At 40.6% G+C, this 19,489-nt stretch overlaps 1 protein-coding gene across 5 annotated transcripts in view; it reads right to left on the bottom strand.

The window, feature by feature from the left end:
• The window catches only part of kmt2ba (lysine (K)-specific methyltransferase 2Ba), a 33,792-nt gene extending 15,628 nt beyond the window's left edge, over positions 1-18,164 (bottom strand). Inside the window, exons 1-15 of one of the 5 annotated variants that reach the window (XM_060865830.1) lie at positions 17,806-18,164; positions 11,246-11,315; positions 9,360-10,886; positions 9,080-9,279; positions 8,863-8,964; positions 8,329-8,485; positions 7,965-8,163; positions 7,398-7,447; positions 6,008-6,259; positions 4,385-4,482; positions 2,963-3,334; positions 2,178-2,291; positions 1,483-1,629; positions 1,250-1,342; positions 450-567 (exon numbers count right to left, since the gene is read on the bottom strand). In XM_060865830.1, the coding sequence (XP_060721813.1) occupies positions 450-567; positions 1,250-1,342; positions 1,483-1,629; positions 2,178-2,291; positions 2,963-3,334; positions 4,385-4,482; positions 6,008-6,259; positions 7,398-7,447; positions 7,965-8,163; positions 8,329-8,485; positions 8,863-8,964; positions 9,080-9,279; positions 9,360-10,886; positions 11,246-11,315; positions 17,806-18,111 (3,805 nt within the window). In that variant the 5' untranslated portion in view covers positions 18,112-18,164. The remainder of the gene's footprint in view (positions 1-449; positions 568-1,249; positions 1,343-1,482; positions 1,630-2,177; positions 2,292-2,962; positions 3,335-4,384; positions 4,483-6,007; positions 6,260-7,397; positions 7,448-7,964; positions 8,164-8,328; positions 8,486-8,862; positions 8,965-9,079; positions 9,280-9,359; positions 10,887-11,245; positions 11,316-17,805) is intronic. The other 4 variants (XM_060865833.1, XM_060865831.1, XM_060865834.1 and 1 more) reach the window with 4 other exon arrangements.
• Positions 18,165-19,489: the final 1,325 nt, after the last annotated feature.

The raw sequence follows: 19,489 nt of genomic DNA, 5'->3' as shown, positions 1-19,489 counted from the left end.
AAGTCCTTATTGAAAGGAAAAGGAAAATAGACAGTTTGCTGTAGGAACTTACCGAGAACAAAATAAAATGATGTGCATGATTACTATTAACATTCATCCAGCTAGATTTTCGCTAATATTTCCACTTGACATTGTCAGCAATATCCTGCTACTGATCTCTGTCTCCATTTCTCTCTCTCTCCCTCCCTCCCCCTCTCCCTCCATTTATCAATATCCATCCATCTATCTATCTATCTATCTATCTATCTATCTCTTTCTGTCTCTGTCCCTCTCTGACTCTACCTCTCTCCCTGTATATCAATATCTCTATCTATCCGAAACCTATCAGTCTCTCTCTCTCTCTCTACATATATTTGTATATATAAAAAAGATAATGTGATTATCTTTTTTCAATAATAGTGCACAGGGTAGCAGGTGTAGTGTCTTTTCACAGTTTGTTAAGTTAGTACCTTGTTTGTGGAGGTTACAGCAGTCAGGGCAAAGATCAAGCTCATGATTCCAAGACGTATTCCAAGGTTTTCCTGGCGTCACCCCACAGCTTTTACACCGAATACACAACATACATACCTACACAAACAATTCACATTTACAAGAAAGAAATTAGATATGTATGCATACACAAACACACACAGTTATTTCCATAGCAACAGCTTATACACACTGAGGCTTTCAGGTCTAGCAGTTTAGTCTAAAACGGAGCAAGTTCACACGATAATTTAGTCATGTAAAAGCTGCCGTGTGAAGAAAGAGCACAGTGTAATACTGAACCCCAGTAGGAGGTGGTGTGAGTTCGGTTACACTGAAACTCTGCCAAATGTTCTCTACTTGCTCAGGAACTAAAGAAACCTGAGTGTGTGTGTTTTACCCAAGGATGTGGCAGGGGATCGTTGTTGGACACAGAAGAAAAACTAAAAATACATTACTGCTAATAACAGCACCAAAAATACTCATTAATAAAGCAAAAATATGGCAAGGCACGTGGAGACGTGTTCTCCGTGCATGTTTGTGAAGATGGAAGATCATCATTGAGCACCGGGGCTCAATATAAACAAGTGAATCTGAAACCAGACCAATGCTGCAGAGCTCTGGGAACAATATCACTCAGACTCTTCCATAACCATAAAAATACAGAATGTGGTGAATATAATTTCTGAATGAATGTCTGGTGGCAGCACTTTGTAACTGGAAAGTCTTCAGGAACATGAGGAAAGATCTGGCTTTCCATCATCTCTGTAAAATGTGTACTTACCCAGGGTGCACTACACTTTCCAGGTTTGGGATATGTGGGCCCTAGACATGATGGGTGGTAGCAGTAAAAGCACTTTCTACATTGCAGAACCGGCTACAGGAGAGAAACCAAAACAAGTGCACATATTAACATTCAAATACAAAGTAAATATCAAGAAACAGAAAGTTTTTCTCCATGCTCATAGGCAGTGGGGACTAAAATCAGAATTCAGTAACAGCAAGTGATGTTTGTACCTTTCCCTGTTTCCCCTTACGCCCACAGACGTGGCAGAATTTGCAGCGCCTGCAGCACCAGTTCTGCTTATTTTCATTCAGTGGACGATCATCGACTGGGAGGCAGAAGCGATGGAAGGGCTCACAGCACATCTGACAATATATCATCTGAAAGAACAAATAACACAGTTGAGCTATTAAATACCACCAGTGCTCAGTCTTTATATGAGCAAAAATAAATAAATAAATTTGCACAATTCTACACCGTTTTGTAAAACAAACAAAAAAACAAACAAAAAAAATCAAGATGGCTGATGACACTGGTTCTCCGCTTTCTTTGTTTTTATCCTCCATGTCAATGTTAAAACACTCTCTCCGCACATATTGTTTTCTGCTCATTGGCTACACGTTTGTTTTGATTTTTGTTTAGTTTGTCGTTCCGACTCATTTTCTGAAGCATTTCTCAAACAACGGAGACCCCACCTTTAAATGCATTTGATGTCATTCACTATTTACTGGGAAATGACCTTAAAAAATGTTTTGTTCACTAAAAGAAGTGTGTTTCATTTAAGGCGATAAGACCCTTAAATATCCATACACTAGGCACTAGAGTACATAATGCATAGTGTGTAGCACGTCATTTGGGACACGACTAATAAAATAAAAGCTTTACATCGCTGCAAATTAAACGGATTTAAACAGTTCTACACCCTTACATTGTGATGGCCTTTACTGGCACACAGCAGACACAAACACTCCACTGTGATTGGAACAGACGTGAGGACACTTAGACCCCCCATCGCCCAGACATTCTGAATATTACAGTCCTCCTAAAAAAAGAAAAGAGAAACAAACAGCAGGTGTGAGATTTAATAAAATAGAAGCCTTTATTATTGTCACATATACATTAGAACACAGTGAAATTATTTCTTCACATATCCCAACTTTGGGAGGTTGGGGTCGGAGCTCGGGGTCGACCATGATACAGCACCACTGGAGCAGTGAGGGCTAAAAGCCTTGATCAAGGACCCAACATTGGCAGCGCTAAGGCTTGAACTCTGATTCTCCGAACAACCCAGAGCCTTAAACTCTTGAGCCAGCGCTACCTTTCTCAGAGGTAGTTTCAGATGAATCAAAAGACATGGTTGAGCTGATCAACAGTTTTAAAAAAAAAAATTCACAGCTCAGTCTCTTGAATGCAAACAAAACAAACAAAAATAAAGTTGCAATACAACTTAAGTGTGACTTAACTTGTCTCTTTCTAGTAAAGCTACCTATAAGCCATTAAAAAGTGAGCTGTGCTGTTCAGAAATGAACAAAAACAAAAAGAGAAAAAGGGCTAAATTGGTTTTGGAAAAGAAAGTAATACTGCAGTGTGTCTATTTACATTGTGTAACTGTTGCCATTATGCATATTACTTAAAATAATTAAAATTAAAAAAAAAAAAAAAAAAGCTTTCACTTGGATTGTAGGCTCTCCATGTCAAGGTTAAAACACTGACCTTAAAGTCGACCCGGATTTTGTGCGCTGGCTCCAGTGTTGGCCGTTCCCGATATGCAAATCCTTTGGCCAGTGTGGCCAGGACGCTGGGGGGCATGTGCTCCATTGAGCTCTGGGAATGAGGAAGACAGGGGTCAATAAGGGGTTGCTGCACAGCACCCTTCTTCACAACCCGCTTTTCTCTATCCGCCTCCTCTTCTTGTGCTGTTTTGTCATCAGGCTGGGAAGTTACAGCCACCGAAGACAGCTCTGCAGCTCGCACCATGCTAGGTGGCAGTCTATGCAGCCGCAGCTGGAACCTCAGCCTGAGCTTTACAGATGGACTTCCTGTGTCTGAGTGCTCCGGGACCTTTGAGGTAGGGCAACTCTGGAGCTGGGAGAGTGGGAGAGCGAGGAGGAAAAGGAGGTGGGGAGCATTATAGTCGGACTGCATCATCACAACTGCAGCAAAGAAGAGCAGCCAAGCAAGAGGAGGAGGAGGAGGATAAGCAGGAGGAAGGAGAAAATGACCACTGGTACCCTCTCCCAAGACAAGAAAGAAGAACAGAAGGGTGCAGAAGTGGTGCTGTTCACAATATGTAACCCAGGCATTACAGATCTCATTGTACACCCTGGGTTATTACACTGTAGCTGTGGATAAAAGCCGGAACATTATCACACATTTCCAAAGAAGCATAAAATGAGAAAACCAACGACTCAATTTCTTAACTGGGGCAGAACACTTACCATAAATATCCATAAATACACTAAATGACCAAAGGTTTGTGGTCACCTAACCAAACCACACTCATATGTGCTTGTTATAATAGCCTCTAGTGTTTTGGGAAGACTTTGGGGTTTGCCCTTGCCTCACTGATGCCCAAGAGTGCTCAGTGCAGGACACTCGAGTTCTTCACTCCAACCTTCACACACCATGTCTTCATGGAGCGCCGTGCTTTGTGTACAGGGGAATTGTCATGCTGGAACAGGGTTCGAGTCTCTGAGTTCCACTGAAGACTATCTGCAATGCTGCATCCCAAAACAACCATCTAGCCAATTGTATGCTTCAAACTTCAGACTGCAGCACCAGTTTGTGCTTGTGCTGGTCAGGTGTCTACACAGTGTATAATCAGACTGGAGTGCCCTTGTATTCACATTGAGACTGAGTTAATTAACCACAAAGGTTCTTTAGCCAAGGGTTCCAATCATTTTTGAGCAAAAAGTAAACACCCGATATGATAACTGACTATCAAAAATAAGAAAGAAACTCCCGACTTTTCTATTTACTGAAAATCTCCAAACTCAAAATATAGACCAATGACTTTTTTCCAGTCCCAAGGCACAGCAACTGTTAATGTAAATAAAAAGCTCTACAATATTCTCTCTTACCAACATTATGATGGGTACCAAATTGTAATTAAAACACCTTTAAATATAGAAATACCTTATTACTTCGACGCCGTCCCCACAGTCCTCTCGGCAGTCCAGGCCTTGGTGGTTTCACCACCTCATCTTGTGCGGCAGGTTGTGTAACAGTATCTACTGGACAAAAAAAAAAAAACAAGCATTAAGACACAGTATTGTGCAAAATATAACAGGACCTTTGCTTACATTTATATTTTATGGAGAGACTCAAACCTGCCACAGGATACTGGTATAAACATGTCCAACACTAAAAACATTTTTGTTCATCACACCTATTTGAGCCTGTTGAACATCCCCTTACAAATCCATGGGTATTTATATGGGGCTGCCCCATTTTGGAGCTTTCCAATACATTTTGTCATGTGTCTGTTGGAATCTGTGATCATTCATTAAAAAAAATAAAGCATTCGCACATAAAGGCGCAGACGTTGGGCTCTCAGAGCGATGTGCAAGTCACTGAAGCTCCTCCACACTAAACTCAACAAAACCATGTCTTTATAGAGCTGGCTTTGTGCAGAGGCATTGTCATGCTGGAACAGGAAAAGTTCTTATCCAAAATGTCTTTGTAGCATAACTAACATGACTCTTCAATGGAAACAAGGGGCCTGAACCATTAAAACCCCAGACCTTTTATCCCTTCTCCAGCACACTTTACTGTTAGTCTAAAGCCCAGTAGGTAGCATCCTCCATTAGGGTTCTAGACAATGTTGCATGATTCCTCACTCCAGAGAACATGTTTCCACTGCTCCAGAGTCCGGTGACACCGGTCCAGCTCACACTTGGCAATGTGTTTAGTAACTTTAGGCTTGTATGAAGTTGCTCTGTTATGGTTTGTTTCCAGACACAGTTTTTTAACTCTAAACCACACAAATCTACAAGGCTGAAGCATGTAATGTTCCATTGATGATATGCTAGAATCTTGAAGCTTCTACTAACAGGGGACCAGGAAAGATCTAGCAGGGGACATATTAAACTGGACACCGAACGTCTATATGCACCTGTGAGTAATGGACATGGCTTAAACACCTAAATGCACTCATTAGGAGGAGTTTATTTCCCCCTTAGCTTGTGTGCATCACTAGACAGCAACACCGCAGGCCTTTTGCTTATAACTTGAGTCTTCATAGGAAGAAAACCAACAGAACCACACAATGGAGTCACATTTTAAACACAAAATAAGCTACAGAAGTGCTTTATTTTGTTAGGAAAAAAAAAATCTGTGAAGGTTGAGCCCTGCGCTAACACCACAGTAAAGACCTGAGATAACTAAAATAGAGTCCATAGATTCATCTTGAAAAATTGTGGCTTTGCAAAATAAATTCAGGGATACAAATAAATAAATAAATAAGTAAATAAATACATAAATAAATAAATAATTCTAAAACTAATTAAAATTTTGTCTGGTAGTAAAATATATTAATACAATTATGTAACATTGCGTCATGTCACATGTCAGAAATACTTGCAAAATACAACTGTTTCCAGCACTCGTTCATGTTAATTACAAATGCTGATAATTTAATAAAAACTGTTTGTGACAAATGAACAGAGATACAACTGGAGAAGAAGAGGATCAGCCCTGAGACGACTATTCTAGCTTACAATTCTGGTTTTCAATGATAAAACAATACTGAATTCATACCATCAGCTTTAACACTTGGTTCACTACTGCTTTGTTCCTTTGCTATGTCTTCACCAGAAGCATCGGGGTCAGTCGAGTCGGACTCTAAAAGGTCTCTGAAGGATCGTCGCGGAACCTGGCGCCTAGGCTGCCTGCGGACGGAGCTCGGTGCATTAGAGCTTAGCTCGTCTACCGTGCAATCTGCCTCGCCGCCTTCCTCTTCGCCGCTGTACGCAGCGGCTTGGGCGTACATACCCCGTCGCTTCATCTGAACTGCGAAAAAACAGAATCTGTCAAATAAAAGGTCAAAAACGGAGGGGGTGCAGAGGTGTGACAAAAATTTATGAGAAAGATGATTGCATGATTACGATTTACTACCAATACATTTTTATAGGCGCTTTTCTAGTTACTCAAGGTCATCATACAAATTCAAACAAGTAGCAAATAATAGTAGTAATCAGCAATAAAACAATATTAAAAACAGATGTCTAACACTTAAACATAAGGAGATTTAATATCATGTAGAATCAGCATTTCTGAACAAACAGGTTTTGAGTTGTAAAAACAATACGGTGTTTCATATGGAGATGATGAGATGCATGATGGTAGTTTGGGTTATGACATGGGCAGCAGACTAAAGTAATCCGCAAAGAACTTTTCAAACTACAGGCACTTTTGCAAATTCGAAAACAACTTCAGCAATATTTTTAGTATCAAATACTTAAATACAATACTCATACAAAAATATATGCTGCTGACCAACTTTATGGAGATGCAGATTTTATTTTCCAACAGGACTTGGCACCTGCACACAGTGCCAAAGCTACCAGTACCTGGTTTAAGGACCATGGGATCCCTGTTCTTAATTGGCCAGCAAACTCGCCTGACCTTAATCCCATAGAAAATCTATGGCGTATTGTGAAGAGGAAGATGTGATATGCCAGAAGAGCTGAAGGCCACTATCAGAGCAACCTGGGCTCTCATAATACCTGAACAGTGCCACAGACTGATCGACTCCGTGCCACACCGCATTGCTGCAGTAATTCAGGCAAAAGGAGCCCCAACTAAGTATTGAGTGCTGTACATGCTCATACTTTTCATGTTCATACTTTTCATTTGGCCCAGATTTCTAAAAATCCTTTCTTTGTATTGGTCTTAAGTAATATTCTAATTTTCTGAGATACTGAATTTGGGATTTTCCTTAGTTGTCAGTTATAATCATCAAAATTTAAAAGAAATAAACATTTGAAACATATCAGTCTGTGTGTAATGAATGAATATAATATACAAGTTTCACTTTTTGAATGGAATTAGTGAAATAAATCAATTTGATCACAAAATATATCCACTGGTACAGTATTGAAAATATCTTGGTTCCTTATGATTGCCGTATCACTTTAAACAGCCATACCTTTCATCCGTCTCATTCTGTTCTCTTCAATCTTTAAGCATTTCCTGTAGCTGTAGAAAACAAAAAAGGTTAGATTTGAGGTATCGCTTTAAGGCTTTATTTCTTTTAAATGAAATTCGGCTTGAAACCTGTTTGAAACTCAGTGTACATGCCGTCTTGGCAGTTGAGCAAAAAACAAAAAATAAAATATTGCATCTATGTCCATCTATCTATGGTACTCAATACCAATACAGGTAACTCAGGCGATATTAAAAACCTTAATATTGCACGGTTTATGTTAATGCTTTAAATGATAATTGGATATTTATGAAATAAATCTTGCTTTAAATAGCTATCAGAATGAAAACTGTTCAAGATACAACAGTAAGATCAAATGAAATGACCTTACATATCAGAATAAAAAAAAAATAATAATAAAATAAAAAAAAAAAAAGACAAAACGAAAAGCAGCTTGACGTGAAAGATTGAATTTGACGTTCATTTAGTATGTTTGCATTTCTTAAATTTGAGGTCATTGTTAATAAGAAAAACAAACTCATCTGAGCGACCGAACTCTTCTCCACTTACATGCAGCTCTGACGTTTCTTGTTCGGTCCTCCGTATTTTGGTTTATCCAGACAGAACACACAGGTCCCACAGTCCTCTTCCCGACAACAGCCCTTGCAGCTGGAGCAGCGTCTCTGTCGAAGACCAAAAGCTTTGTGCTTATTCACTGGCCTTTGTTCAACTGAGCAAGCGCTTTCTGTCTCTGAATGAGAACCGAGATCTTGAAAGAGAAGAAGAAAAATAAATGAGCTTAAATCCATCATCAATTACTCCTCCCAGTGAGAATTAACAGGGTAGAATTGTAACTTAAAACCAAACTAACTGCAAACTGATTAAAAATTATATATCAGACTAAAATGATGGAGAGAATGAGGGTTTTGTTTACCCTCTGTGTCTTGTGAGGGTGCGATGCCTTCTCTCTCGTGTAAAGGCAGAGCACTCAGTCTGGGGATGTCTTCAGGTATCATGGCACGAGGCTGTCCAAGTGCCACTGCCGCTGCTCGGCACACGTGCTTTATGCGTGGACCTCCGACCGGCTGTCCCTGTAGACAAGAAGTGCACACAATGCCTTAGTTCTAACAGTACACTTAGTTTTTTTTATACAGCAACAACACATCATGCAGCACCACGGCAACAACACAACTTCTCAGACATTATTAATTATAAGACATGTTAGGAGAAAAACATACCCCCCTCCCCCCATCCTCACAGGTGCCCAAACCCCACCCCCCCTCGCAGCCCCCCCCCCAACCACCACCACCCCCACCCTCGCAGGCGCCCATAACGCCCCCCCCACCCCCGCAGGCGCCCATCCCGCCCCCCCACCCTCGCAGGCGCCCATCCCGCACAATCACATATGAGACTAATTTGTTTTTTCATTATTTCCTGGATTATAAAATAACAGGCAAATGAAACCCACCTGAGGAACCTCTTCCTTGTCCGTCTTGACCAATCGAGGTCTCCCCCTCCTTTTCATGCTCATGACCCCACCATCTCCAATTCGAACTGTGCCAGACATCATCTGCAAAATACAGACAGCAGCACATACACCAATCATTTCCGACACCCATGTCGTTTTTAGTTTTCTAATGTAATAAAATAAGCACATCACGCTCGACAACCGAGCTAATGCTTACTTGAGCAGTCTTCATCTGTTTCTGCTGGTCAATTTTAATTAGCTGCACCTTGGCCCTCTTCAGCAGGTGAAGCATTCTCTTGTTAGCCCCAGAGATGTTCACTTTGTGAAAAGAACTTCCCTGTGCCAACACCACCTCAGACTTCGCAGCATCCGTACTTTGTACATCAGTAGCAGGTGGCTCATGGTCTGTTTTCTCTGCTAGAAAAAAAAAAAAGTGTGTTGTAAAGCCTGTAAACGTGCTCAAAAACAAACATCATCATAAGTACCATAATCCTTACCTTCTGCTTTATTATCAGTTCCTTTGACAGTCGAAAGTGCAGACTGACCGATCACCTGATCATCGGCGTGTATGGCTACTTTATGTACAACTCCTGAACAGTTCAGATCAGCGATCTTGATATCAGGGCTCCCCCATTTCTTCAGCTCTCCAGATCCTGGAGATTCACCTTCACCATGCCTCTCACATTCTTCTTTTTCACCAGGGGCTTTGAACCGTGTGCTGACCAGCCGCTGCTCTTTCCTCTGAGTCAAGCTTGCTGTAAGCATCTTTAAACGCTCATAGATTTTTAGAGGAGTGGAAACATACGCCGTTCTCCCCACTTTCTTTCGGGGACCTCCAGTCAGGCCAGTGGATTTCCATACCACAGACTTCCCGACAAAGCTGTCCTCATCGTTACTTAGCGTCCTTTTGCTTGCGATCTTTTGTTTGCTCCCAAGCTTTTGGGTTTGGGAAAGGTTTGCTTCCTCAGAGTCACTGTAAGGCTCATCCTCCTGATTCTCAGTTTGAACAGGTTTCTTTCCCAGCAGTCCAGACATGCTTTCATCGTCCATGAACCTTTTCGGTACCCTTATCACCCGGGATGGCCGACTACTAATCACGCTATCTGTGAGTCCCTGCCGACTATCCGCCTGTGCTGGTGGTTCATGCAACTGCTCCTGATTCACCGCCGATTCAACCGATTCATAGGTGTAACAGACAAGCTTCCTCCTTTTTCTGGGGATCCTACCCTCAGCTGATGACAGAGCCTTCCTTGTTTTGAGCAGCGCCAGCTGCTCTGGCTTCTTACGATACCCGTATAAACATCTGCGCCTCTTTATGGGACGGAGAGATAATTTGGGAGAATGTGGACTACTGTCTTTCGCTGGTGTGCTTTCAATCCCGTCAGGAGAGACTGCATTCTCCGGTTCCTCTTCTTCCTCCCGAGAGGCAATCAGGGCTTTGCGGACCTTCTGCTGTTTGGTATGAGGTCCTGGAGACACAGGAGCATCTTGGTCAATAGCATTCGTTGCTTTCTCCTGAGTCCTTCCTGATCTGGTGGTCCTTGCGTACCCGCTCCGGGATCCTCTGCCCAAATTCTCATCCAGACCCTTTTTGGAATCTCTTCTTCTACGCTTAATTAGTGTTAAATTCCATAGAGATTTTCTTTGCCTCCTCTGACCTGGACGTCTCGGCCTCTTTTCCATTATTTCAGTGCCTGTGCCCAACTCATCCACCGTCTCATCTTCTACACCTCCGTTTTCTTCTTCATGCAAGATCTCAGTCCCTTTCTCCTTCTCAGACCGTTTGCCTCGACCGCTACGCAAAGCTGTTTCCCTTGGCAGATTTTTTTTAGCCATCATTTGTGTGGCCAGTTTATCAACTAGTTTGGGTCTCCCTACGTCTCGCTCGTGTTTCTCTGACGGAGGCGCTCTCTCTCTTTCTGCAGTCTCCTGCACTTCTTTTTTCGCAGTCGCGACTGTATCATTTTCAGATGCATCACGAGCAAGAAGCGGTTTCTCCATTGAGGATGATCGAACGGAACGTTCTAGCAAAAGGCAAAAAAAAGAAAAGAAGACTCATTAGTATTTCCTATTATCTATCCAAAAAGCACAGGAATTCAGACCAAAAAATAATTAATAGCTTTAAACTTCCTGTAATTTTTTATTTAAAAAAATTATAACAACATGAACTGGCAACTGGAAAGCAACCTTTGACATTTGGTTGGCTTTTTGTTTTTATTTGTTTTCAGTCAAAAACAAAGCCATGGAAAGATCGTCTTGAGAACACAAATTACACAGCTCCAAAATTATTCAATCACACAACTTCAGTGTTTTTAACAAAATATTAAACTATTATGTGGCTTTTTATTAATTACACCAGGAAAAATGTTTATAAATGAATTACTTTGTGAAGTATCTTGTCCGGAGCGTAAAGCCCATCGACTGCCGGTTTGGAAGCCTGTGAAATCTCCCTCCTGTAAAACAGAAAGATAAATTTAGCGGCTGTTTGTTTCCACGCACGCACCGTATAACAGCGGCCTTCATTTACATCGTAAAAAAAATCGTGAAAAAAATACGTTGTGTAGAAGCCGACTGAGATCAAAAAGCTCGATTAAGCTGTATTAAAGCAGAAAGGTCGAACTGTAGGGGTCTGAGCAGTGGATGTTTAACAGAGTTACCATGGTAACAGCCCCTGGAAACTCATTCATTTCTAAAGAAAAAACAAAAGACTTTAACTGTATATCTATTTTATGCACATCATGGCATTTATCACACGTGCATTGTTGTATTTTTGTATGGAACAAATACCGACCTACAACAACATACGTCCTGTTGTGGACGAATCTTCAAAGAAAACGTATAGCATAAAGTTACACAAAAGGAAACGATTTACTCAATCGTCTCGATTTTTATCCTCGTTACTGTCACCTGTCTTTCATTCGATATATATTTCAGTGTAAATGTAATTATCATTTCTAACCTGAATTTATTTTTTCTATAAAGCTGCTTTGGTGACAATGTCCATCGTTAAAAGCGCAATACAAATAAAATTTTATTACATTTTTGTCGAAAAGGAAACTAACTAGTCACATGACATCAGAGCGCTCTACGTCGAACTGGGAAATTATACAGTCTGGATTTTATCACGATTAAAGTTTAGAGCGTACAAATACAAGAAGCTTTTTTCTCCCCCTCACCTCTACACACTAACTTTTAGCTCGATCACACGGAGCATGAAGCTTAAAGCCAGCGTTCAGGTTTTACGTTAAAGAATCTCTTAAATTATACATTCAAATAGAGATCAGAACTCAACCCAACTCAATTTTATTTTAGAGCTCTTATAACGACATACATCGCCACAAAGCAGCTTCATATAAATAAATTCGGTATAGAAATGATAAAGTTACATTCAAGTTTAAACGCATGTCTAATGAGGAAGTCTGAGGTGACAACGGTGAGGTAAAACCCCCTGAGGAAGAAACCTTGAAAGGAACCAGGCTCAGAAGGATGTCATCCTCATCTGATGCCCCTTTTCCACCGAGGCAGTTTGAACGCTGGTTCGGAGCCAGAGCCTAATTTAGAACAAGTTCTTTCTTTTTCGACAGCCAAAGCACCGGCTCTGAACCAGGAAGTGGTTCTTAAGTAGCACCAAAACGTTGCTGGACTACACTTAAGAACCACTTGTGTCAGGGGCTGTGGGCGAGGCTACTGAAAGCGCATTTGATAATGTACCTTAAGTATACTAATGTTTAATACACTTACTTTACTGCAATATGATAATGTATCAGCACACATGATAGTAAGTAGCTACATACTAAGGCTAACTTTTTTCTGTGTTAAATGATAAAATAACGTTATGTACTTCCTCGATTACAACCTCTGTTTATACAAATTACATGGAGCTGCACATACACGTTGGATTCGCCACGTTTGGGTGTTAATGTAGGTTCACAAAGCCATGAGCATTAACAGTAAAGCAACATCCGCTATTGTTAATGTGTTTGCCGCTGCTGCGCTAACGTTGCTGGGACACGTGACACGTGTACAGTGACGTCAGACTCGGCTCTGTGTGATGGCTCTCTAGCCGGTGGAAAGGCAAACCGGTTCTTAGAAGGTTCGCCAGTGGAACCAACTTTGTACCAGCACCAGTGCTAGCTCTGAACCAGCACCCGGTTCTTTTTGGTGGAAAAGGGGCATGAGTGACACTTGAGTGTGGTTATGAGTAAAGGGGGATAAAGAAAGAAAAGGAAAAAAAAAAACAAGGAAACACCCTCTTAAATCAACATGGCTGCTCGAAGGATGAACTGTAAACACAGCAGCACTTCTCACCTTTAACTTTACAGGAGTTTCCCAGTATAGTCTTTAGCTCCTTCGTGTCTCACACAAACACACACACACAGGCTTGATTAATCTATAAGAAAACTGAACTGAAACAAATACCATTTCATACTCCACCTCTTCTCATTTCCAGGAAGTCAAGTTCAGCTTTATAGACAGCAAACAAGCAGGACAAGAGAATTAAGAGCAAGAACACAATCTAAGCAACAAGACTGGGATGTTTTATTAACGGAAAGTTACATCCACTGGAGATGAAGCAGGGTTCGTTCGATGGAGTTTTGATTCAGATTAAAGGGCATAAAACACAACCGAGCAACTGGCGCTTGTGAAATTCAAAGGACACTGTATCGATTTTTTCATCAGTGATCTGGTGAGTCCTTTAAAGTAGAAATCATCGGATTTCGTTTATCCGTGTCCTCCGCCGATTTCATGGCTAGCAGAAAACACTTACTGGAGGATTCAACGTTATTTTATTTAAAAATCTAATTTTTTCTCCGCCATCTAGGAGTCCACATTAGAAGCAACACAAGATATTTACATGTTTCCCAGAAGACAAAAATAACAAGTTATACTGACCACCCTGTACAAAAGTGTACACCCAGTTGAGTGTCAGTGACTGTTTGTACCGTGTGTAATAGTATTACGTGGCAGAGCAATACCATGATCAAGGAGGTGGTTTGCCCAAAGAGACTCATCCATTTCACTACGGCTGTGCTGTACTTTGTGCCACTGTTGGGCCCTTGAGAAAGGCCCTTAACCCTCTCTGTTCCAGTGGTGTTATATCATATCTGACCCTGTGCTCAGACCCCAACCTCCAAAGTTGGGTTATGAGAAGAAAGAATTTCACTGTGCTGTAATAGAATAGAATAGAATAGAATAGAATAGAATAGAACAGAATAGAACGGGGGCATAGAAGCCTTCATTATCGCCCCATATACAATACAGCACAGTGGAATCCTTTTCTTCACATACCCCAACTGAGGAGGTTGGGGTCAGAGTGCAGGGGCAGCTATGATACAGCGCCCCTGGAGCAGGGAGGGTTGAGGGCCTTGCTCAAGGGCCCAGCAGTGGCAGTTTGGCTGCGGTTGGCCTTGGACCCCGATCCTCCGATCAACAACCCAGAGCCTTAACCAGTTGAGCCACCACTGCCCTGGTAATGTAATGTATATGTGGCGATAATAAAAACTTCTTTTCTATTCTAATAGACAGTTCTCAGAAATCCTCTAGTTGGTAAGGAGTCAGATACGGAGAAGATACTGGAAAAGTAAACCTGCAGAACCTAGAGGATTCTCAAGTACTGTGAGTAGTTCTTCAGAAACACGAGACTCCTACGAAATTAAACAGTCGCCGATGCTACAGAAATCAGGCACATTTAAACTTTTGTACATTCAGTTATTATTGATTGTGTCTTGTGGACTATACGGTATGTAATTTTTCAGGGAAGAACTGAATACAATTTGATCCTACATTTTTTTTAAATACCATTAGGCAAATGTAATCACAGTACATGATGCCAGAGGAAGAAAATTAATGAAATCAATTCGTGTCCTCATGAAAAGTCAGTACTATATGTTTAGCTAGTTCATCTACAATCAAGGCTTTGCCTGGAGAAGTAAATATTACCAGGGATTATGAAGGATTTGAAAGATTTGACAAACAGATTACACACGTCATCACACTAGAAGGTTTTATATATCCATCGCAGGCAGGAAATCAAGGTATCAATTATCAATAAGAGAATAGTGCGAGTCTTTCTATAGAGGTAAATAATCGCTGCATTGATTTAAAAAGCAACAAAAGCCAACAGACAATAAATAAATCTGAATATCATTTCGAAGGAGCGACGGCTGATTAAGCTGCAGATCAAGACGTTATTTAGAAAGAAATTTGGTATTGAACGACAAACTAAGTAAACCGCGATAAAATTCTCTCTGCTCTCTGTGCGCTTTTCCATTTTATGGAGTTTTGTAGGCGTCACTACGTGCAAATGAGCTGTTTGATGAAAACGCTGTCCACGTTAGCACCGATCAACCCATGAAGATGTTCTGAACCTCATGTAAATCCAGCAGAAAATATTGCTTCTTAAAATATCGCCTTTCTAAAATACAGATAGGGGGGCTATCGGTGGCTTAGTGGTTAGCACGTTTGCCTCACACCTCCAGGGTCGGGGTTCAATTCCCGCCTCCGCCTTGTGTGTGTGGAGTTTGCATGTTCTCCCCGTGTCTCGGGGGTTTCCTCCGGGTACTCCGGTTTCCTCCCCCGGTCCAAAGACATGCATGGTAGGTTGATTGGCATCTCTGGAAAATTGTCTGTAGTGTGTGATTGCATGAGTGAATGAGAGTGTGTGTGTGCCCTGCGATGGGTTGGCACTACGTCCAGGGTGTATCCTGCCTTGATGCCCGATGACGCCTGAGATCCCCGTGACCCGAGGTAGTTCGGATAAGCGGTAGAAGATGAATGAATGAATGAATGAATTGTGATTGCTATTATGTCATTATTGGCACTATAAGCATGAATGACCGATCACAAAACAGGTTTATTTATAATTTAAGAACCAAAAACACACAAACGTTGTCAAATGCAATGGTGGTTTTAAAAAAAAAAAAAAAAAAAACCTGGAAGTGCTGTTAATTCATATGGTGAACGTAATAAAAGCTGTGTATGACAGACACTTTTTTAACCTTTATATCTGAGTATAATAAAGGAATGACACAAAATTGTTTAACTCTGTAACTGGTCCATGGATGCAAAATGCTCAAGCAAATGTACTGTAGGTGAGCATGAAGAAGACTAACATTACAGCACAGTGGTAATCTTTTCTTCACATATCCCAGCTCTGGAAGTTGGTGTCAGAGAGCAGGGGCAGTAATGACACCGTACCCCTAAAAGCGCACACAGGGTTAAGGGCCTTGCACGAGGGCCCAACAGTGGCAGTTGGTGTGTTGAAAATAAACTGACACGTGATTTCTCCATCAGAATAATGATGCAATCCTTCCTTTCACCTGACGGTGGCAGCAAACTATGTTAACACTTAGGGGCTTTTTACACCTGGTCACTTCATGCGTTTTCTGTGATCAGATAGCTATCCAATCGTAAAAAGACCAGGTCTAAATGCCCTCTGAAACGTTTTCGAGACGGATATAAATCCGATCGTTCAAACCACTTCAGGAAATTTCAGCATTTCAAATGAAACTGGACAGGTGTAAATTAATGTGGTTGTTCAAGCCACATACGTCAGCACTATACTCCTCCCAAACAGAAGTATGTCACTCGCAAGTGAGTCTCACAGTCGTGCATCATGCCAGAAACAGAAATGAGGTAAAATATATTTGCATTTTGGGCGGGAGTAGGAAGATCAGATTAATATCCGATTCTCCAAGACGAATTTGTAGCCTAATGTAAATGAAACAGTTTTAACAAATCAAATCGCTATCGGATCAGAGAAAACACATGAGGTGACCAGGTGTAAAAAGGCCCTTAGCTACCTTCAGTAATTTTTCTTCTCTGAACAAACCTGCAAATTAATTTTTTGTAAATATTTATGAGTTATGAGTCACAGTTACAGACAAAAAGCACAACATTAACGTTATTTAAAACTGCTGGAAACATGAACACTTTCCATCGAGAGCGAAGTAAAAGCCTTGAACCTTGATGACAAAATACCACTTTATTTGTTGATTAAGAAAAATAATATAATGGGAGATCTCAAAAATCATGAGCTTATACATTCGATTATCACCTTATGTCACATTTACAACTCATGATTTCCTGCTGCAGTTTTTTTCACTAAAATAAACAAATCAATGTATGATTTGTAAGTTAAATCAAATAATACAATCAGGAGATTTAATGTAGAGATATTTACATGGCATTTGTGTCTTAAATATATAATAATATTTTCAAGAAAAGCCATAAATAATATTCTGATGTTCCTCCAGGGATCTTCAGCTCTATGCTGGTCCATTGACAAAAGTTTTGGCACCCCTTAACGCTAAATCAGCTTTAAACTAAACTTGTTTACACAGTTTATTATTATTATTGTAATAAATATAAGATGTCCTGCCTACTTATTTCATAGGCAAACTGGTCTATAAAGTTAGATCTTAAAGCCAGAATTTATCTAAGGACATGAGGATGTGTCTGGTTTCTGTGCACCAAACAGCCACGTTAGCACTTATGGAGAAACACCACAGATGGTTCACAGTAAGTTCACCACTAAACACCACCACTCATCACCACTAAACACATACCACTGAATCACCACTCATCACCACCCATCAGCACTCATCACCACTAAACAAGATCCAGCAGTGAAACTGGGGTCCATGCATTTAACTCAAACAGGTTGTTCAGCCAGCAGGAAGTTGCTAATCAACCCGTCTTGACTCTGAAGCACATAATAACGCCGTGTGGCGTCTTCAGAACCGAGACAATAACGTTATCAGTCCCAACAGTTGTAAAAACACACAGCAGCTCTTCAAACACACAGCACGCTAGCTAAGTGTTAGCGCATTAGCGACATGCTAACGAGCTAACGCGCTAAGCAGGGCATCACAAAGCAGGTGCAGGAGGATATAACAACACAACGCGTTAAGTTAGTTCAGGTTTCACGTTTTCATGACTAACCTCATCGCTACCGCTGGTGCAGAAACCAGCATCCTTCTGGCGCTGGAGCCGCTCATTGAACCTCAGCAAGCGCAGTAAAGACGGATCTTCTCGCAGCGTCAGCTCAACGTTAACGGGCCTCGGCTCGCTCGGGCCGCCCGCCGCCGCCGCGTCCGGCCCCAGACGACCGACTCTCCAACGCCTTCCAGTCTTTTGACGACTGCGAGACGGCCACGGCCGCCCTGGAAAGCGACACCGTGCCGGGGCAGACGGGCTCAGGCCCGCGAAGACAACCGAGGCAGTCAATCCGCCTCCAGCTGCCGCCATTATTATCCCACGACAACAACAACGACGACGCTCCGCTGTGGGGAGGAACAAGATGGAAAGGCGCGCGATTGCGTGTGACGAAATGCATCCTGGGAAATTGAGTTTTTTGTTGTTTTTTTTTACCCTAGCAGCTAAGCTAAATCAGGAGCTCCCTGAGATCATTCTTATAGGTGTAAAAGCACTAAATCAGATTGTGTATGTGGTATAATAATAATAATAATAATCATCATCTTTGCAACTGTGTAAACAAGTACAGTTTAAAGCTGATTTAGTGTTAAGGGGTGCCAAAACTTTTGTCAATGGACCAGCATAGAGCTGAAGATCCCTGGAGGAACATCAGAATATTATTTATGGCTTTTCTTGAATATATTATTATTATTATTATTATTATTATTATTATTATATTTGTCACCAGATTGTGTACGTGGTACACGGATCAATCTGTCGATGAATTTGTCTTAGTCTCTGTGTAGCTAAGCATCAAACTGTCAAACTGTCTGTTTTTATTTAGTAATTCTGTTTAAAAAAGTCCATAAAGTAATTGTTACTATATACAGTTGTTATTTGTTTTGATACTCCTACTGACTTTAATAATGTATTTAATAAGAAGGATGATTATAATTTTTATGGATATTTTATATATTATATAGTATTATTATTATTATTATTATTATTATTATTATTATTATTATTATTATTATTATATTATATTTATGTGAAAAGACACTTGGGATGCAAATAAATGACATTTAAATACAAGGGTAAAAAAAGCAGACTGTAAGACTGAGATACACACAAACAAGCTTCATTACAAAACCTTTATTATAGTTTATATAAAAAAAAATTATGATATTTGGAATGCAGTTTAATTTGACAATGCCTGGTTTTAATCTTTGGTTTTAAACTTATATCTAAGATCACTGACCATTCAACCTATTTTTATTACATAATCCCTCACAAACTCAACTCTAATTGAACAGATTACCATAATTATACATTTAAGAATTATTTTTAATGCCAAGATACAATAAAGTAGATGAGTATTTAACGTTATTAATGTCACAATTATTACCTAAAATGGACTAGAATGCAAATATACCACAACAAGATGAGAGCTGAGAGCTGTGAGCGAACAAGAAACCTCTCCAGTGAGAGGGATGGGATATTTTAGTCTATGATTATAATACAGGTGTAATGTTAGTGTGAGAAAACAATGATACGCATTATTGTACAGTATGTTTGTGTTCATTAGCAATTTTGTTTAACAATCTACAGATTTAAAACTAAAAAACTATAAGAAATTGACATGTTGGCCCAGAAATAAATCTGAATGCTACAAGAAATTCAGCAGCGTCATCTAACTAATACTAGCTAAATC

This window comes from Tachysurus vachellii, chromosome 3 (assembly GCF_030014155.1).
Source record: "Tachysurus vachellii isolate PV-2020 chromosome 3, HZAU_Pvac_v1, whole genome shotgun sequence".
NCBI lineage: Eukaryota > Metazoa > Chordata > Actinopteri > Siluriformes > Bagridae > Tachysurus > Tachysurus vachellii.
This window is presented reverse-complemented; position numbering and strand designations above follow the sequence as displayed.